The 22,749-nt window shown below is 31.4% G+C and overlaps 2 protein-coding genes and 1 non-coding gene across 3 annotated transcripts; all 3 read right to left on the bottom strand.

Moving 5' to 3' along the window:
- Nucleotides 1–10,026: 10,026 nt before the first annotated feature.
- On the bottom strand, nt 10,027–10,693 carry LOC120185323. The gene is made up of 2 exons (XM_039189573.1): nt 10,580–10,693; nt 10,027–10,492 (listed from the first exon to the last, which is right to left on the bottom strand). The coding sequence occupies exons 1-2, from the start codon at nt 10,631–10,633 to the stop codon at nt 10,169–10,171; spliced, it is 378 nt and encodes a 125-aa protein (XP_039045504.1). The 5' UTR covers nt 10,634–10,693; the 3' UTR covers nt 10,027–10,168.
- Nucleotides 10,694–12,820: 2,127 nt separating this feature from the next.
- On the bottom strand, nt 12,821–12,893 carry TRNAK-UUU. The gene has a single exon. It is a non-coding gene; the product is annotated as a tRNA-Lys (tRNA).
- A 2,071-nt stretch (nt 12,894–14,964) lies between these two features.
- On the bottom strand, nt 14,965–21,027 carry LOC120185319. Its single transcript, XM_039189571.1, has 2 exons — nt 20,887–21,027; nt 14,965–15,507 (listed from the first exon to the last, which is right to left on the bottom strand). Exons 1-2 carry the CDS (start codon nt 20,920–20,922, stop codon nt 15,100–15,102), a joined length of 444 nt encoding a protein of 147 aa, XP_039045502.1. The 5' UTR covers nt 20,923–21,027; the 3' UTR covers nt 14,965–15,099.
- Nucleotides 21,028–22,749: the final 1,722 nt, after the last annotated feature.

Raw genomic sequence — 22,749 nt, 5'->3', positions numbered from 1 at the left:
TTTATTTTTGAAAAGTTCATATGGAGTTTTCTTCAAGATAGGCATAATCATTACTCGATTAATAACATAACAAGCGTTATTTGTGGCTTCCGCCCAAAAATATTTTGGCAAATTGTTTTCACAAAGTATGGTTCTAGCCATTTCTTCTAAAGTTTGATTTTTCCTCTCAACAACTCTATTTTGTTGAGGGGTTCTAGGTGCTGAAAAATTATGGCTAATACAATTAGAATTACAAAACTCATTAAATCCAAGATTTTCAAATTCAGTGTCATGATCACTCCTAACACTAGTTATGGAGTAACATTTTTTTGTTTTGGATTACTTTTGAAAACATGATGAATTTTTCTAATGCTTCATCTTTAGTACTTAAAAATAGAACCCAAGTATATCTAAAATAGTCTTCTACCAATAAAAATGCATATTGTTTTCCACCCAAGCTAGTAGTTCTAAATGGGCCGAAAAGATCTATATGGATCAATTGTAATACTCTACTAGTTGATACATCATTAATGGACTTAAAGGAAGCTTTTCTATGTTTTCCTTTAGCACAAGCATCACATATTTTATCATTATATAATTTTAGCTTTAGCAACCCTCGAACTAAATCTCCTTGAATTAGTCGTTGTAGAACACTCATGCTAGCATGTCCTAGTCTTCTATGCCATAACCAACTATCATGCTCATCCTTAGCAACTAGGCATAAATTAGTCATATCTATAGAATCTAAATGCACCATATATATGTTTCCTATTCTATGATCAACAAGCATAATCTGATTAGATGCAATGTCAATGAATTTACAACAATTAGTTTCAAACATGACATTGAATCCCTTATCACATAATTGACTAATACTCAATAAATTATGCTTTAATCCATTCACATATAAAACATTCTTAATTTGTATGGAAGATGTATTACCTATAGTGCCTATACCTTCAATGTGACCTTTTGAATTATCACCAAAAGTTACATCTCCTCCATTTTTGACGTTAAGCTCTATGAACCAGCTTTTGTCTCCGGTCATATGTCTTGAGCATCCACTATCAAGGTACCATGAGTTTGAATTAGTTTCCCGTGCCTTGTAGCAATTCTCCTTTCCCTACAAACATAGATTAATTTTTTATTTTTGGTACCCAAGTTCTTTTGGGTCCATATTCATTAGTTTCCAAAATTCTAGTCCCTTTAGGTATACATTTATGTAGGATATCTTTATCTTTAGTAGTAATGAGTTTTCTAGGAACCCATATACTTCTAATGATTTTACCATTTAAGGTTCGTTGAGGACCTCTATGATTGTAGTTTTTAAAACTTTTTCTAACAAATTTGATTTTTGAACTTTCTCCATTTTCAAAACGTTTTGGATCAACCTTATTAAAAGAAGCTTTAAGACCATCAATTTTCTTTTGATGATCGTCATTTACTCTTGAAAGTAAGTTATGCAAATCGGTATTTTTCTTTTCAAATTCATCTAATTTGATTTGCAATTCTTTGATCTTACTTTCAATATCATTGTTGGTTTTGGACATAAGACTATTTTCATTTTTCAATTTTGAAATATCATTTTTATATTTTGAAAATAAAGTCTTATAATCCGAAGCCAACTCATTATAATCCTCTAATAACTCATAATAAGATAAATCATCTAAATCAAATGAGTTAGAGGTTACCTGAGAATTTTCCCCGATAGCCATTAAGCACAAGTTTACAACTTCTTGTTCCTCTTCATCGGAGCCTTCTTCATCGCTCCATGTAGCCACATGAGCCTTGTGCTTATTCTTTGATTGACCATTCTTTTTCAATTATGGGCAATCATATTTGACATTCCCCGACTTTTTACATTCGTAGCAAATGATCGGGTCCTTCTCTTTTGGTTCATTCTTGAAGACTTCATTTCGTTTGAATTTTCTTCCTCGGTTTGGGCCTCATTAATTGTCTGAACCATATCAAAAATAATGCCATCTCCTCGTCATCGTTATCTTCATCCGAATCTCTCTCATCTCTTGTGGATTTGAGAGTAATTCCCACGTTCTTCTTCTTTTCCGTCTCCTTCTTTGGCTCATCTTTTTTTCTCGAGGTCTTATTCTACTTTAAGCATCATTTCATGCGTGAGGAAAGAACTAATGTGCTCATTGAGTGTTAAAGATTTTAAATTTTTAGCCTCGATGATCGCCGTCTTCTTTGATTGCCACGCTTTTGGAAGAGAGTAAACTAACTTCCTCACAAGCTTGTCATTTGGAATGATTTCTCCATATGATTTGAGACCATTGAAAATCGTGGAGAATCTATTCGTCATAGCTTTGATATCTTCATCCGGTTTCATCCTGAAATTTTCATAGCTATGAGTTAGAAGACTAATTTTATATTCTTTTACCTTGTTTGTGCCTTCATGAGTCACTTGTAGTTTATCCCATATCTCATTGGCGGTTGTACAAGATGAAACTCTCCTGTATTCATCTGGTCCAAGATCACAAAAAATAATATGGATAGCTTTGGAGTTGAGATGGAACATTCTTGTCTCTCATTCACTCCACAATCTTGGATGAGTGGAAGGTTTGATATATCCGTCTTCTATGATATTTTATGCTCCCATGTCACTTGCTTGAATGAGGTACATCATTCTATTCTTCCAATAAGCATAATTAGCTCCATTGAAGAAAGGAGGCTTGTTGACGGGCAATGAATCAAGATCGAAGTCAAAGTTTGAAGTGGAGGCCATGATGACTTGATTATCGATATAACTCTTCCCGGATCTACTCAAGAGGCGATCAAACCTTCAAATGAGTGAAGCTTTGATACCAATTTTTGAGTTAATCGATCGACGAATCGGACAAGAGGGGGTGAATTGGCAATAAAAATTTTGGTGGAAGCTTTTTGCAGAAAATTGAAAATATTTGCACAGCGATTTAGAGTGGTTCGACTTTCTCAACCAAAGTCTACGTCCACTACCTTAGCTATCCACACTAAGGATTTTCCATCAAATTTACTAATTTGTTCTTTCTTTTGAGGACAAAGAGTAACCTTACAACTCCCTCAAGAATTATACCCCAAATTCTTGAGCACACTCTCTCCCAAAGAGAAATACACAAATTTGCAAACTTACAAGAAAAACCTCACAAGGTAGATTGTTTGCACAATTCTAGAACAAAGAAAGAACACTCAAGAATGAATACAATTGAGTACAAGTAGTGTTCTTGAAAGTAAAATGAATATTGAATGAAAAATAGGCTTGAAATACTCAAACAATGAGTTTGATGCTTTCTCTTTGATTCTCTCTTTTCTCTTGTTTCTTGTTGATAAATGGCTCCTAAGCTTGTTTAAATACTCCTTGAATCACTTCTGAATGTTGGGAATCGTTAGTGGAGTCAATAGAGTTGTTATTGTGTGAAAACAATTAATAAAACAGTTGGGAGCGTATGGTGCATCGATGCATAAGCAGTGTGCATCGGTACACTATGTGTAAAATTCAAATATTTTGACCATTGGAAAACTTAGTGCATTGGTACACTAGGGGTGCATCGATGCATAAAATACATTCGATGTTTTAAACAAGCCTGGTGTGCATCAATGCATGGTTTGTGCATCGGTACACAAAATGCATTCGATGTTCAAAATATTAAGGAGTGCATCGATGCATGCCTTGTGCATCGGTACAACAAATGCATTCGAAATGGGTGTGCATCGAAGCATCAATGTAGTGCATCGATACATCACTTTGTAAAATTGATTTTTGGCTTGTTTTTGGTTCGAAATACTCTGTGAAAATTTGTTTCAAAAATATTTTAGGTATAAAACACAATTTTACACTTTAGTAAGGATTGAAATTGAACTTTGAAATACTTGGAGTAATATTTTGATATTCAAGTAATTGTATCGAATACACATAGAAAATCATTTGTAAAATCCTAAAATTCATTTATACTTAGTTTGTTATATCGAAACATCAAAATGTTTTCAACACTTACGCTCTAGTGTTAATCCAGATATGACACATAAAATCGTGCCCACCACCTGCACTAGGTTTACAGTCTAGTGCTAATCCGGATATGACACATAAGGTTGTACTCACCACCTACACTTAGTGTCCTTACATACTAGTGCTAATATAAACACGCAACTACTATAGTCTATAGCATGCCAACTATACCTTGTCCCTCAATTACTTACTTGGGCATATAGTCTATTTTTTTATTCCATCCATGGCAATGTATATTAATATATTTTAATATTCGCAATAAACATCATATATATTCATGATAAACACCATATACAATAACCATTGATCAATGCATTTTATATTCAACCTTTGACATATTAAGAATATGTCACATATATGATAAATGACACAAATATCATGCCAATATAAACAAGGTAGACTTATCGCAAGTCCTACCCAATGATTTATAAAACATCCATGTATAATGTTATGCATGCATTGCACTCACTTTGACATTATATACAAGTTAAAATATAAGCCTCACTAATCTTTAACTTGATCATTTGCTTCTACTTTGGTTAAATCCCAAAATTGGTCATAATTTCACATCCTGGTAGTTTGCACTACCTTTAAAGAAATATTATTATGTATTAATATGCACCTTTAAAAATTATTCCATTTATACCAATGGAAACTCGACTCAAATAAAAATATATCCATATAAGGAACTCCTTCTAGTTCAATTTGTACAATTTATGGTGAATTTTCAAAGTTGACTAACAAAATCTGTTTTGAGCAGAATCTGCTGCCCCGTTTTCTGACCTATCATTGGTTAAAAATTCATATCTTTTTGCATACACCTCGAAATTAGTTTTCGTTTATTCTAAACAAAACTATACTGGTATACTAATCCAACAGTATAATAATCATCCTCTAATCATTTTTTAGAATTTATGAAAATTTTTTAAACTAACTGTCCAGAACATAAATTTCTAAGCACACTTCACTAATTTGCATTTTCAGTTTGTCACTGATTCTATTAGCTCACCAAATGCACATATATGCATGCATCACAAATCACATAACATTTTAGGATTCACTTCATACCATAGTAACTTTGTCACTGGCTCATCGCAAGCCAATGTTTGTTCGATAACATAAATACAAATTAAATTTGCACTCACCTAGTGTCCATAGCTTGCAAATTTCCCTCAGAATTTCTCATTTAATCCTTAAGCTTCTCTATAGATTTAATAAAATTTGATCTTGATTTCAAGCACTCAATCTAAATGAACATCATTAACAAACATATACAAATTCAAACCAAATGTTAGAATCTTACTAGAATATGCATACTTTGGAAAATAAATTCCTAGCAAATTTTCCGATACTTATTCGATATAATTTCCATGTCACAACATAAATGTTTACCTTAACACTTCTAATTTACCACTCAAGTTCCTTTTTGTCCAAATTTCACATAACATTTTCACTTAAGCTCCCAACTTTTCCATATTTGTGATTTAAGCCTCAACTTTTACTTCTCAAAATAATCCAATTTCACATTCTAACTTCAATTTCAACACTCAAACATTAATTTCCAGCATAGTACATCAAATATTGAACAATTAAATAATAATCCACAATTTTTTCAAAAGTGCTGATTAGGTCCTCCAACTTTTCAAAAAATTATAGAATGGTCCCCAAATTTTTTCTAAGGCTTGTAGAATACTTCCTACACCATTTCCAGCCCCTACATAATTTTTCCATAATTTTTCTCATCATCTATAGTCAAGGTCGAATGCTTTGTATGTTCAAGATTAAGGTTTTCATGATTTTACTCGATTTTGATTCGATTCAAGAATGAAATAAACTTTGATTCAACCTTATAAAATCTCTACAATCAAAACCCTAATTTAATTTCGTCAAAACAAATCTTTCTCCCAATATTAGGGTTAGGCCGAAACTTTATATGTTAATATGATCATGTAAAAGTGATTTTAATCATCAATCATGCTTGGAAATGATTATACAACCTCAATAACATCAGAATCCTTAATCAATTCCATAAACCCTAAAGTGAACATAAATCTTAGAATTTGAGATCTTTGAACATAAACCAAATTAGCAAACAATAATGGTACCAAATGATAGCATTTTTCGAATATAACAATTTTCTATTTCACGGCATGATCCAAAATCTAAAGGAAATTGCTCAAAAATAAAAAATAAAAATTCTCTTATCTTGTTCATGGGGAGCACGAAATGTTGGTTGATGGCTAAGTTTTCATGAAATTTCTAATGAATTTCATGTTAGTTTAACCTTTATTTAAGCTTAAATAAATAAAATATTTATTTAATGAGAAATGTCTATTTTGCAATTAATGAAACTTGATATTTATAATAATACCAAGCCACATAACCTTATCATCTTTCCAAAGTTAAAGATGAACAAAATGTTTTACTCTTTTCCAATTTTATCAAGCAACTTTCCAAAAATTGCAATCTTGCCACTATGATCTAACGGTCCAAATTAAACATAGAAATAAATCTTCAAATCCAATGATACATATTATTTTCCATCATTTTAAAATGTGGAAATAATATTTCTAAGATGAATTTATCATCCTTCAAATTTTCTCAAATTTTCTATTCGATCCGATTTATTAAATTTTTACCGGACTTTAACACTTTCTAGTTTTTAACACAATTTCCATATCAATAATATGATTTCAATAAAACCCATTCTCAAAATTAAACTATTCATTTGTGGAATAAAAATTCTTTTTTTGGGAAAATTACCATTTTGCTCCCTAAACTTTTACCAATTTTATACTTTGGCCATTAAACTTTCAAAATTTACATTTTGGTCACTATTCAAAATTTTGGGGTTTACATTTACCTTATATATTTAGGGATAATTACAAGAATACATTCTATATATTATTATTATTATTTAAATTCCCATTTATAATGAATAAAAAATATTTTTAATAAATATATTATTTTGGGTCGGGTCAGGTCAAGAGGGTGCATATTTTTTTAGTCATGTCAGATCGGGTTTTGGATATATAATTTTAGGTCAGGTCGGATTGACCGAAAATCTAATCCAACCCAATCTATGTCCATCCATATTTCCAAAGTTATTGTACAAAATAACAATTTTAGTATTTAGTTATGTTTTACAAAATTGAAAAATTCTTCATCAAGAACTCATCAAGTTATCCCGTGGTTTAAAGGAATATTGTTCTTTCTATAGATTATATGTTTGAGCAATCATGTCTACTAAATGTATATATTATCAATTAATTGAAAATTTCTGAACAATCACTATATTATAATCACCAAAATTATTTTTTTTAAAACTCTCCAACAAGAGAAGAAGAAAGATCATTAGAATAAAAGATAACACTAACACTAATTACTTAGCTTAAAAAATGCTAAAGGTATTAAGTGTCCGACTGTCTTCCACTCTATGTGAAACCACATAGTAACAAATTTCATTACATTTAGATTTAGGATGCCACCATCCATGATTACATAAAAACATTAAATTATTAGATCCCCACTTTAAACTTAGGTATGCTCTTCATTGTTACAATATTTTGTGATTTTTTTGATAAATTTATGTTACTAAGAAACTAAATAATTGTATATCGTACAAATTAAATTTTACCAAAAATAAAATAAAAATAAATTTTATTAAGTCAAAATAATTAATTTAAATAAATTTAAATCCAAGATAAGAACGAGATACAAAAGATATAAAATATTTAACAAATTTAATTTATAAACTTATATTTTGACCTATTTTTAGTCCTTTTAGGGTGCATTTGGTTCGCGAAATCTTATATTACTAAGGATAATATTTTTTGAGAAAATAACTTCAGTGACAAAAAATGTCTTATAATATACGATTTTAACCAACTTTTTTTAGATTTGCGAAAATAACTAACAAATTCACAACGCGATCTCAAAATCGCAACACGAACACCAGTTTCGTAACACAGTTTGCGAATTTCATTTTCGGAATGCAAATTTCGAAACGCTAATTACCGATATAGGTAAACACAACTATTCGCAACTCAGTTTTCAAATTCGCAACGCGATTCTCCAAAATCGCAAAACGAATTTCGTTTTCGCAATGCTAATTACTAATATAGGTAAACACGCAATTCAGTTTTTAAATTCGCAACGCGAATTTTGTTTTCGCAACATTAATTACCGATATAGGAAAACTGAGTTGCGAATAGTTGTGTTTACCTATATCAGTAATTAGCGTTGCAAAAACGAAAATTTTGGAGAATGTTTACCTATATGGAGTTGAGACAAGGTTGATATTTATTCGTAAAGACGATGAACCTCGCACAGTTGGCAGTCGTGACAAGGTTGATCATGCCGGGAATTCTGACCACGGAAGCGGCCCGTATGGAGTTGAGATGACAGAAGATTAGACCAGGCATATTTTGGTCACGAACATGTTCTATCTTAAAATGTGTAATCCAAACCAACATAGACATATTTTTCTTCTGCTTTGAAGTATGTTGATATTTCCTTGAGGTGGCTCGCATCATGATTTAATAAGCCATTTTCCCCAGCTTCCTAAAAAGTCCGAGTGATCTCTCTGCATAGTTCCAATCCTTTGGGAAAGTTGACTAATGGTTTTCAAATATCCTTTATTGCATTTGATAATTATCATATTAAACTGAATACAACATTATCCTACACCTTACCCGCAACGCAAATCCTTTCTTCAATTAACCATTCGTTAATTATTGTATTGAACTAAATACAACATTATCCTACACCTTGCCCGTTTAGACTAATAAAAAATGGCTTAAGTATACAAAAGGTGTTTAATCTATGCCTCTTTTCCCAATTAGTTACTAACTGAGTTGCGAATAATTGTGTTTATCTATATTGGTAATTAGCGTTGCGAAAACGAAATTCGCGTTGCGATTTTGGTGAATCGCGTTGCGAATTTGAAAACTGAGTTGCTTGTTTACCTATATCGGTAATTAGTGTTGCAATTTTGGAGAATCGCGTTGCGAATTTGAAAACTGTGTTGCGAAACTGGTGTTCTCGTTGCGATTTTGAGATCGCGTTGCGAATTTGTTGGTTATTTTCGTAAATCTAAAAAAAATTGGTTAAAATCGTATATAATGCATTTTCGGTCACTGAAGTTATTTTCTCTATTTTTTTCCAGAATTATATTTTCACGTTTGGTTCACGGAATCTTATATTACCGGAAATACTATTTTCCCAATAGTAGCTTTTTTTGGTTAAAATTGTAAGAATGTTATTACTTCCAAATTCTTAGGTAATGAACAATTCTCACTACTTTGGACAATAATACCCTTTAAGTAATGAATTTTTTTTATAATGATCCTTCTAAATTCTTATTTTTTATACTTTATTCAAAATTATAATAATAATAATAATATACAAACAGTTTGGTTTACTAAAATATTAATAATTTTAAGAATTTAAAATATTTTATATTTTTAATATTCAATATTTTACTATTTATAATTTTATGTAATAAAAAAAGTATTATTGTAAAAATGTAATTATTTAAAATAATATTTAACTTTTAGTTATTAAAAAACATATCTTATATAATTGAAAAAAAATATCATTATCCACTATCATAATATTATTTTTTATATCATGTTATATTTTATATAAATAAATATGATAGTTATGAATATTATTTAAAAATATTAAATTTAATATACTAATTATATATTAAATGTAATTTATCTTCAAAAGTTAGATAGTATAACAATTAAAATATTTTTATGAATTTTTATTTAAATATTTATAAATTAATATTAAAGTTTAACTTTAAAAATATATATTATAAGTATAATTTGATAAAATATGCATCAAAATAATCTTATATTCTTTCAATTAAACAGTGTTATCTTACATTTATGCTAAACAAACAAAAAAAAATAATATGATATTCTTATAGTAATGTTATATTCCAATAATATTATTCATAAACATAATCTTACATTTCGTGAACCAAATATCTCCTTAATAATCTAACACTCACGGTAAAATGCCACAAAATGTTATATTATTAAGAGGACAAAAATAGATAAAAAAATATAAGTTAAAAGATTTAAATTAAAAAAAATTATTAAATTTAGATGATAATATTTGAAAACTTTGCCCCACCACCTGGAGTTCCCGACGATGCCAAGTCACAACTACCAACGGCGATCATCGGCGGCGCCTTCGGTGTCCTGGGAAAGGTCGAGGTGGGTTGTTATTAACAATGTCCCATAGATTGAGATTCTGAGAGTTAATTCTTTGAAAAGCGTCTCTCATTAAAGGATCGTTTTCCACCTCAACGAGACGATCGTGAACCAACAGATTAGTAAGGGAATTAAGTACAAACTGTCGCCTCAACTCCCCCCTGATAGCTCGATTTCGCTCCTCCATCACCGCCGCCGCAGCTTTCCATGTACCCAACGATTCCAACGCGCGTCTATTACGCCGTCGCCTCCCCGCCACTCTAACTCTCAGATCTCTCAGCCAACGTCCCTGTTTTCAAGAATCAAAACCCAACCAAACATTTATTGGATCAGAAAAAAGGGGGAAAAAGAACTAAGTGAAGAGAGGGAAGTTGACCAGTATGATTTGGGACCGATGTTGCAAAAATCGGCGAAAGAAAAACCCAACCATTCCAAGTAGGAAGAAAGGGATTTTGGCTATTTTGGTTGGATTGAAGAGAATTGCAGTGATTCACCTAACGCTTATGAGTTTCTGTTATGCAGTTTGGTCCTTTTAAAAGCAAAAAGTCTTCTCCTTCTGTCAGAAGGTTTCAATTTCATTGGTTTACAATTTAAAACAATGGGTAAAGTGAATCATAGGACACTGAATTATGTTTAAATGATTCTTTTGGGTCATTATACTTTTAACAATTACAAAATGACTAATAAATTTATCAAACAATATCATTATTTCTTATCGAACTGTGACAAAAGGTTCATTTAGTTTATCAAAATTTTATACTTTTTATAATGTCACAATGATTATTTTGTAACTTTTTGATGTATTTAATGATTATTTTGTAATTTTAAAAGTATAATAGCTAAAACGTCAGCTACTAATACTTTAGTGAGCTAAAATGTAATTTATCATAAAAAAATCCAATCAGTTACCAGTAGTCTCAACTCTCAAGTAGACCTATTATTTGGTTCATATACATTAAGACCTTATCAATTTTAGAACTAGACAATTTAGCCCCCTAATTGTGTCCCTCACCGTGGTCCAATATGTTCTTATTGCCACCCTATAAATTCCTTCAAGAATTAATGTTTACTTACTCAAAACCCTGTTTGCAACGTACTAAATTTTATGTTATAATCAGGACGGACATAAAATTTCATGTTAGGGGATGAATTTTTAAAATTATAAATGATTGTACTAAGATTGTAATAATAACAGTCAATTTGCAAGGACTTGTAAAAAAAATTGTACAATGTTTAGTATCTTGAAAATGGGAATTCATATTTTGCCTCTGTCTAGAAAATAAGTGAAGCCAGAAACACAATGCGAAAAATATCAAAACTTTGTTCCTATCCCTTTCTTTTAAAATATGAAAACCTTTGATCTTATCCCTTTATTTAGTTTTGGAACAATCTCTCAAATTACACTTATACTTTTGTCAAATATTAAATATGATATTTATACTTTTAAAACTTTTATAATAGTCCCTAAATCATCAATTCAAGAATTATTATGCTACATGCTGTAAACATCATTAATAAAGGATAAGCAAACCAATTGAAGTTAAACAAATGAAACCTTAATTATAGAAATTGAACCTTCAACTTCTACAAATTTTAGTTTTATTTTTTTGTTTGATCCGATGCTGACATGTGTGATCATCTAATTGGGACACATGTTTTAACCCATATTAATAAAAAACGAGAAAAAATTCAATCACCCGTTATTGAACTTGTTAGAGCAAAATGAAAAAGGTTGCACAAGGTCAAAGCCCAAAAGAGGTACGTTTCAACAAAAGGGTTTATTTATTTTTTTAGAATAAATAAAAACTAAGAAATTATATAAATATAAAATATATAAACATATAAACATAAATACTAAAATAAAAATTATTAAAAAGGAAAAAAATTAAAAACACTTAAATGAATAGAAAAATAAAAATATAATAAGCTATAAAATGATATTATAAATCATTAAAAATAAAAATTTAAAAAGTATTAAAAAAATTAAATCTATCCATTAGAGATAGGCGTTAGATTTGTGTATCTGAATAAACTAGGTTACCGTGAACTAAAATGATTAAATGTAAGCTAAACAATGATTATTATATCTTAAAGGCACTTATTTTATATTAAAGCCAAACGAAATTAAGGGAGTAACTGAAAAATCAATAAAACATCGAGGATTAATCTTATTATTATATCTCGAGTAAATGATATATTTTTAAAACATATCACATGTCACTTTTTTAACGTGTCAGATTTTTTATATAAAAATTTTAAAATATTTTTTCTGCATTAAAATAACTAAGGATAAAATTGAAAATAATGAACCTTTGAAGATTAATCTTGCTATTATACTTTAAATAAATAAAAGAACTCCAGACATCAATTTTTAAATGATTCATGGAGTTCAAGATATATTTCGTCAAAGAAATGGATGAATCCATTAACAATAATCAAATTTATATATAAAATTAATAATTAAAAAGTATTTTATATGGGATTGAGTATAGTTAATGTACAAAGTATTATTAAGGTTAGAAAGCATGTGGAAGCCAGGAACTGGTTTGTAACTGACGAATACACCTATATTTCTTTACATTCGTCGACTAAGAGGAAAAAAGGAAATGGAAACAAGCGCCGTCTGTGGGAATCGAACCCACGACCACGTGGTTAAAAACCACGCGCTCTACCGGCTGAGCTAAGACGGCCAGGTTGAAAATTGATGTCATCTTATATACAATACTTTGTATTTTTAAGCGAAAGTGTTTAAATAATGAGTTCTAGTATATTATCAACAATAACATTATTAATTATTGGTTTACACCTTTAAATCGTATATTTACGTAATAATTTATTACCAACAATAACATTTTTTAATTAAATGGTGAGATTAATATTACCTTTAAATTTTTAGGTATTACACAACTCTTGTCATTTTGGATAAAAATACTCTTGAAAATGATGAGTTGTTATCATATGAATATTTCTCAATTCTTATTTTTTGTGTTTTACTTAATAATAATATATAAAGAGTTTGATTTAATGAAATATTAATAAATTAAGCAATTAAAATTATTTCTATTTTTTAATATATTAATCATTTGTAATTTTATGAGATGAAAAAAAATGATATTATTGTAGACAAAGTAATTATTTAAAATAACATATAACTTTGAGTTTTAGAAAATAGATCTTATGCTTTGAAAAATAATATCTTTGTCCATTGGAGACCACAATATTATTTTTTCATATTATATTATATTATATTTTATATGAATAAATATGATATTTATGAAAATTATTTAAAAATATAAGTTTAATATATTAATTATATGTTAAATGTATTTTTTTCTCTCAAATGTTAAATTTTGTAATGGTTAAAGTATTTCTATAAATTTTTATTTAAATATTTGTAATTTAATATTAAAGTTTAACTTATTATAAAGAACATATATCATAAGGATAATTTAGTAAAATATGTATTCAAGTAATCTTATATTCATCCTCCAACCAAATACTGTAATCTTACATTTCTGCCAAACAAACCAAACAATATAATATAACATTCTCATTCTCAGAATAATTTTATATTTCAGTAATATTATTCTTAAAAATAATTTTATATTTCATGAACCAATTACTCTTTAAAAGAGTTCAAAAAACTTGTTTAAACATTGTAAGACATTGTTCCAGCAAAGAAAGTCATCTTTGGCTAGCCTTCACATATTTGGCTGAAATTATCTTTTTAATCAATTTTTTTTATTAATTCGAGATAAGTACAAGAAAATATTTATTTAAATGTAACTTTCAATCATTTGATTTTATATGTTCACACCCTTAACATTTAGAGTGCTCGAACTTAAGATTTCAAGGAATAACAACAATTCTTTTACCACTTAACATTCATAGTACTCAAACTTAAGACCTTAAAATCGTTTGGTTTCGTGCAATCAAATTATCTTTGATTCTATAAAAAATTTCTTCTTGTTTGTCCAATGAAAATGACATCACAAACACATAAATATAAACATATATAATCTAACTCAAACGTTTAACCCAAACATCATTAAGCTCGTAATTTTTATATTTTCAACTCTCCGATCGTGGGTGGACTCATCGCTGATATATTTATTCCTTTTATATTTATATATTGTCCAAATCACTTTTTATTTAATTGATATGAATGCCTTTATCGAAAGAAATTGAGCACATAAATTTTTATTATGATAAAATTATAAGGGTAAATTATATAAATGGTCGTCCGATTATAGAATATTGCTTTGTTGAGTCTCATATTATTAAAAAGTTATAAAATGGTCCCTAAACTATAGGGAGTTACTTTATTGAGTCCCTCAACTATTAAAAGTTACAAAATGGTCATCGACTATTCATTATGTTCCAAACTCGTCATTTTCCGTTAAAACTTAACGGCAATTTGAGTTGGAGGTTAACATACTAACTGAGATATGATAAAATCTAAGCTCATAACAACTATCAGTCAGCATGTTAACGTCTAGTTCAGAAAACCGTTAAATTTTTAAAAGAAAATGACAAGTTTGGAACATAACAAATAGTCGATGATCATTTTATAACTTTTAATAGTCGATGGACTCAATAAAGTAACTCCTATAGTTTAGGGACCATTTTTTTATTTTTAATAGTCAGAGGTCTCAATAAAGCAGTACCCTATAGTTGGGGGACCATTTATGTACTTTAAATTATAATTGAAAATAATATTTATGCATTGCTGCCCAACAGATTAATAAATTATTTAATTTTAAACAACTATTCATAATACCGCTGGTTTTTCAGCCTTTTTCCTTCATTTTAATACGTGGTTCACTAAAGGTACATAAAACCGTTAGACGGCTTAACTGATTTTTTATTCATTATTTAAACCACTAAGCTCTCAACCTATAAGTCGTGGCCACCGCCGCTTCCACGAGTATCATTTCCAGTATTAGTATTGGTTCTATCACCAGTATTCTTATAATCACCAGAGCCGCCGTCATCCCCTCCGCCATCTGCAGGGCTGGTCCGGCGAGATTGAGCTTGTTTCAATGCTTCATTGAAGTCCCTCATAGCTTCCTCCACCAGTTCCTTCATGGTTTCCTCGTCAAGCTCCAGACAGTTGTTATCATCACCTTCCGCTTCCATTACAACGGGCAGCAAATCATCAGCCAGTTTTTCCATGGCTTTATACATCGAAACAACTCTCTTATGTTCTTCAACTGCACTCTCCACCGAAGTTAGCAGTGCTTCCATGTATTTTTTCTCGTTTCTCATCATTACCATTTCAGCTTTCATGGTCTCAACTGCATCCTGTATATCCAACATGCACATAAATAAATAAGAATATAACAACGATAAAAAAATATGGTGTTAGATCGAATTGGTGGGTCCAAAAATATTTTTGAGAGTAGACATTATATATTAATAACATAAATTTTTCATATTAGATAAACACAAAGAAATATCTGTTGAAATCTAGTGCACATGGCACCGAAAGTTAGAAAATTAAAAACAAATGGGGCACCGATTCATGTAGTCAAAAAGGGGGCTGAAATTGTTGAAAAATAAAATGGTAAAAGCTTAAATTTAGTCATTGTAATTTAGGGTATTTACAAATTAGTCCTTAAGACTTCAACTATAAATACCCTAGCTCATTTAGCTTCAAAACCATCCCAAAACATTCTAGCTTTCTTACAATACTAGAGAGATTTTAGAGAGTTTCTTGAGAGTTGTTTTCTCCTTTTTATCTAGAGAGAATTATCATTGTTTTCTCCTTGGTAGATCGAGAGAGGTTGTAATTCCTATTTTCTCATAGTGAAATTCTTCTACCGTTGCCCGTGGTTTTTTTACCCTAAATATTTTAGGGGTTTTCCACGTAAATTTTGTGTCTCTTTTATCTTCATTTTATTTTCTCAAATTATCAGTTGCGATTTTGCTCTATCCGATAGCCGTCTTCCGCAACAATTGGTATCAGAGCTATATTAGAATGTGTAATATCTGCTTATTGTCTTTGTGGTTGCCACCAAAAGGTGGATCCTCCAACATAAGAAAGTAAGAAGGTATTACCCATTCTTTGAAGGTTCCAGAGAACTATTCACGATAGTGAAATAGTGGGAGCTATCCGTAATAGAAGCTATGACAACGAAATTTGATATTGAAAAATTCAATGGGAGAAATTTCTCATTGTGGAAATTAAAGATGAAGGCCATCCTGAGGAAAGACGGGTGTCTAGCGGCTATCAGTGAAAGGCCGGTGGATTTTGCAGATGACATCAAATGGAACGAGATGGACGGGAATGCTATGTCAAACTTTCATCTAGCATTAGCATATGAAGTATTGTTAAGCATCGAGGAGAAGAAGACAACTAAGGAGATATGGGATCATCTCACCAAATTGTACGAGGCCACATCGCTGCACAATAAAATTTTTCTTAAAAGGAAATTGTACACTCTCCGTATGCCAGAATCTACTTCAGTGACGGAGCACTTAAATACACTGAACACCTTATTTTCTCAGCTTACATCCTTAAGCTATAAAATAGGAGAACAAGAACGTGCTGAACTTCTATTTCAAAGTCTACCGGATTCATACGATCAACTCATCATCAACTTGACAAACAGTAATGTCACCAGTTTAGTCTTCGATGATATTGCAGCTGTTGTTCTACAAGAAGAAAATCGGCACAAGAACAAGGAAGACAGACAAGTAAATCTGCAACAAGCAGAAGCGTTGACAACGATGACAACGATGAGAGGAAGATCAACAGAACGTGGCCAAAGCAGCAGTCACAAACATGGTAGATCGAAGTCGAGGAGCAAGAAGAATTTAAAGTGTTACAACTGTGGAAAGAAGGGTCACTTGAAGAAGGATTGTTGGAGTCTAAATAAAAACTCCAATCCACAAGGCAATACCGCAAACACTTCAGATGATGGAGATGCTCTATGCTGTGAAGCATCAACCACCGTATAAGGAAGAAAACGATTTGCAGATATATGGCTCATTGATTCGGGAGCAACATATCACATGACCTCAAGAAGAGAATGGTTCCATCATTATGAACCTGTCTCAGGAGGATCTGTTTATAGTTGCAATGATCATGCCTTAGAGATCGTTGGCATGGGAACCATCAAATTGAAGATGTATGACGGAACAATTAAAGTTGTTCGAGATGTGCGGCACGTGAAAGGCCTGAAGAAAATTTTTTTATCCTACGGATTGTTGGATAATAATGCAAGCAAGATTGAAACACGGAAAGGAATCATGAAGGTGTTCCGTGGAGCGCTTGTGGTGCTGAAAGGTGAAAAGATAGCTGCAAATTTGTACATGCTGAAGGGAGAGACTTTGGTAGAAGCAGAAGCCTCTGTTGCCTCATGTAGTTCAGATTCGGCAATGCTATGGCATTAGAAACTTGGACACATGTCAGAACAAGGAATGAAAGTCCTTATGCAGCAAAAGCTACTTCAAGGCTTAACAAAGGTATCACTTCCTTTGTGTGAGCATTGCATAACAAGTAAGCAGCACCGGTTGAAATTCAACACATCAAATTCTAGAGGCAAAAGTGTTCTAGAATTGGTTCACTCTGACGTATGGCAAGCACCAGTTACATCCCTAGGCGGAGCAAAATATTTTGTCTCATTTATTGATGACTACTCCAGGAGATGTTGGGTGTACCATATTAAGAAGAAATTAGATGTGTTTTTCACTTTCAAAAACTTCAAAGCGCGGGTGGAACTTGATTCTGGAAATAAGATCAAGTGTTTCAGAACAGATAATGAAGGAGAATACACAAGCGAAGAATTTGATGACTTTTGCAGAAAAGAAGGCATCAAAAGACAGTTCACAGTGGCGAACACTCCTCAACAAAATGGAGTGGCAGAACGGATGAACAGAACCTTGTTAGAAAGAACAAGAGCAATGTTGAAGGATGCAGGCCTAGAAAAATCATTCTGGGTAGAAGCAGTCAATACCGCCTGTTATTTGGTGAATCGAGCTCTATCAACTGCAATAGAGCTGAAGATACCAATGGAGATGTGGACCGGTAAACCAGCTGATTATTCAAACCTCCATGTATTTGGAAGTATTGTGTATGTGATGTACAACTCCCAAGAAATTTCAAAGCTGGATCCAAAATCCAGGAAATGCAAATTCTTGGGGTATGCTGATGGTGTAAAGGGGTATCGCTTGTGGGACCCTACTGCCCGCAAAGTGATCATTAGCAGGGATGTTATCTTTGTAGAAGATAAGTTACAAATAAAAGAAGATGATGATAGCGCTGAAAAGTCAGAGACTACTTAGATACATGTGGAAAAAGAGTTTGAAGAAGGAGATTCTTCTGAAGCAGAACCAACACATGATGAACAAGAACCAGAGAGTTCTGAAGCTCCAACAACTCATCAATCAGATCGTGTGAGAAGACATCCCAATTGGCACTCAGATTATGTTATAGAAGGTAATATTGCATATTGCCTTTTAACAGAGGACGGTGAGCCATCAACATACCAGGAGGCAATACACAGCTCAGATGTTTCACTGTGGATGATGGCGATGCAAGAAGAAATCGAAGCCCTTCATAAAAATAATACATGGGACCTTGTGCCACTACCACAAGGAAGGAAGCCAATTGGTAACAAATGGGTCTTCAAAATCAAGCGAAATGGCGACGATCAAGTGGAGAGGTATCGTGCAAGACTGGTGGTCAAAGGATATGCTCAAAAAGAAGGTATTAATTTCAATGAAATTTTTTCTCCTGTGGTTCGACTAACAACAGTTCAAGTACTCTTGGCAATGTGTGCTACATTGAACTTACATCTAGAGCAGCTAGATGTTAAAACAGCTTTTCTTCATGGAAATCTTGAAGAAGAGATTTATATGCTTCAGCCTGAAGGTTTTGAAGAATACGAAAAGAAGAACTTGGTTTGCAGGTTGAACAAATCCCTGTACGGTCTAAAGCAGGCGCCGAGGTGTTGGTATAAGAGATTTGATTCCTTCATTATGTGCCTTGGATACAACATACTTAATGCAGACCCTTGTGCTTATTTCAAGAGGTCTGGTGATAACGATTTTGTTATATTGATGTTGTATGTGGATGACATGTTCGTTGCAGGACCCAACAAAGATCATATTGAAGAATTAAAGGCACAACTGGCTAGGGAATTTGAAATGAAGGACTTGGGATCAGCAAACAAGATTCTAGGGATGCAAATTCACCGAGACAGAAGTAATAGGAAGATTTGGCTTTCACAAAAGAATTACTTGAAGAAGATCTTGTCACGATTCAACATGCAAGATTGTAAGCCAATTTCTACCCCTCTTCCTATTAACTTCAAATTATCCTCCAGTATGAGTCCTAGCAGTGAAGAAGAGAGGATGAAGATGTCTCGAGTACCGTATGCATCAGCAGTGGTAAGTTTAATGTTCGCTATGATATGCACAAGACCAGACATTGCACAAGCAGTGGGAGTGGTTAGTCGGTACATGGCGAATCCAGGCAAAGAGCATTGGAATACAGTAAAGAGGATCCTGAGATACATCAAAGGGACCTCAAATGTTGCATTATGTTACGGAGGATCAAACTTACTAATCAATGAGTATGTAGATTCTGACTATGCAGGGGATTTGGATAAAAGCAAATCTACTACAGGATATGTGTTCAAAATTGCTGGTGGAGCTGTAAGCTGGGTTTCAAAATTGCAGTCAGTTGTGGCTACGTCAACAACAGAAGCAGAATATGTAGCAGCTACACAAGCCAGTAAAGAAGCAATTTGGTTTAAGATGTTATTGGAGGAGCTTGGGCACAATCAAGAGCATGTTTCTCTTTTCTGTGACATTCAAAGCGCCTTGCATCTAGCAAGGAATCCAGCATTTCATTCAAGGATAAAACACATACGAGTTCAGTACCACTTCATTCGTGAAAAGGTGGAAGAAGGAACAGTAGATATGCAGAAGATCCATACCAAAGACAATATAGCAGATTTTATGACAAAGGCGATTAACGCTGATAAATTTACTTGGTGTCGATCCTCCTGTGGCCTGTCAGAGACATAAGCAACATGAAAGGTACAAGGTAGAAAGAATGGTGTGAAGATATGATTGTTCCAATCAAATCTTCAAGTGGGAGATTGTTGAAATCTAGTGCACATGGCACCGAAAGTTGGAAAATTAAAAACAAATGGGGCACCGATTCATGTAGTCAAAAAGGGGGCTGAAATTGTTGAAAAATAAAATGGTAAAAGCTTAAATTTAGTCATTGTAATTTAGGGTATTTACAAATTAGTCCTTAAGACTTCAACTATAAATACCCTAGCTCATTTAGCTTCAAAACCATCCCAAAACATTCTAGCTTTCTTACAATACTAGAGAGATTTTAGAGAGTTTCTTGAGAGTTGTTTTCTCCTTTTTATCTAGAGAGAATTATCATTGTTTTCTCCTTGGTAGATCGAGAGAGGTTGTAATTCCTATTTTCTCATAGTGAAATTCTTCTACCGTTGCCCGTGGTTTTTTTACCCTAAATATTTTAGGGGTTTTCCACGTAAATTTTGTGTCTCTTTTATCTTCATTTTATTTTCTCAAATTATCAATTGCGATTTTACTCTATCCGATAACCGTCTTCCGTAACAATATCAAGATAGGCATCATCATTAATATAAACGACTAATAAATTTTTTCTTTTATTTCATGATGGATAAGTACCAGTTCCAAACAATACCTACGTCCACCTGGTTGCATGGCGTTCAAAAAGGGGGAAAATAATAGATTGTACCTTCAGATAAACAATTAGCTTCAGTTGTATGGAAAAGGAGAAGAAATATAAACTAAGAATATAAAGCAAAAGGAAAGCAAGAATGATGATAAGAATCAAGAAAAGGATGAGGGTACATTTATAGCAATTTTCAAGAAAACGCGTGAAAGAATCACCTCACAACAAAACGCGTTTTCTTCTGATTTTTCAAAAATCAAAACGGAATAAAACTTGATCAGATTCAAAGAATTGACGTTTTTTTAACTTAATTTTATTAGTAATTTAATAAATTTGATTCAACTCGAAAATAATTTAAATTTAAGTTGAGTTATAAAATAAAACTCGAATAATTTAATTTTTTAATAATTGATGGGTTGATTTTTAAGTTTGAGTTAATCCCTTAATTTTACTTGACTTGTGAATATCACACATGAAAAAATATGAAGAAATATATATGTATATTATATATAAAATTATATATAATAATTTAAATTAGAATCAAATAATAGTATAATATTATAATTATTTATAATTAAATTTAAATATAAACTCGAATAGCTTGCTACTTATAATGATTTTATATGTTAGAATTAAGAAAAACAAAAAAAATTAATTATAAGTTGGTTTAATAAAATAAGCTATTATATTTCTAAAATAAAATATTTCAATATTATAATATTAAATAAATTAAATTAAAAATATATTTTTAATAAACTTTTATCTTAATTTTGCCCGGTGATTTAGTGGCAGGGGTTGTGGTTATAAATGGAATCCTAATTTTTTTTTCTGTATATACGAGATAAATACAATGTAATATATATTCAAAGACTCAATCAATTGACTATGAATTATAAAACAATATCTATTTAAAGACCCTCAATCAATTGACTATGAATTAAACGCTCATACTTAATCAATTGACTATGAATTAAACGTTCATACTTCTGTCGATACTCGAACTCGTAACTTTTAAGAAGAACAACAAGTCCGTTAGACACTTGCAATCCTAAATATCTTAAACAACTACAATACGTTGTTGATTGTAAGGCTGGTTTTGAGGTGGTTCCCTAACTCGCCTCCAGCCATTGTTAGTCCCCTCAGATACTTCCAGTTCATTCCATCACATCTCAAGAAATACTTAAAATTATGGTTTTATTCATTCTAATATGCTTAAATTTAGAATTTAGTGATAATTTGTTATCTATTTTTATAATGTAATTTGTTAATTTAAATAGTTAACATCGTTAAAGATTATATATCATCGTGATTAGTTAGTTAATAGATCAAATACGGTGGTGCTACCAAAAAAGTAAACATATAGAATCATGATTGCCAAAAAAAATAAAGGTACTAAAACCAGACTTTTGAAATACTTTAAATATTAATATATAAAAGCTAATAACATATATGTTTTTGAAACGTATATTATATGTTTTTGATTCAATTCTTGATCATTATTCCTTTTCTTCTTGTTTAATCATCTGCAATAATCAAAATGTTAGATAATAAAAGAACTTTGCAGATAGATTCTCCTCCTTGAAGGATCAAGGGTATGGTTTGCTGCTGAGAAAATAGAAGAAAACCATATAGAATCAACTGAAATACAGTCTCAACCATGGAGAAGAATTCTACCTCTTTAATTTGATATACCATGTAAACTATCCAAAATATCCCATTCACCATTATACGGTGTTAGGTATGGCTCATAAATATACCAGTAAAGAGGACAGGAGATGGAGCGGAGTGAGCGAAGCGAACATCAACTGTCCTTACAAAGAAAGTCTCGTTGTGGGGTTACGAATTATGTGGGTTGG

Source organism: Hibiscus syriacus, unplaced genomic scaffold (genome assembly GCF_006381635.1).
Source record: "Hibiscus syriacus cultivar Baekdansim isolate YM2019G1 unplaced genomic scaffold, ASM638163v2 tig00113096_pilon, whole genome shotgun sequence".
Lineage (NCBI taxonomy): Eukaryota > Viridiplantae > Streptophyta > Magnoliopsida > Malvales > Malvaceae > Hibiscus > Hibiscus syriacus.
This window is presented reverse-complemented; position numbering and strand designations above follow the sequence as displayed.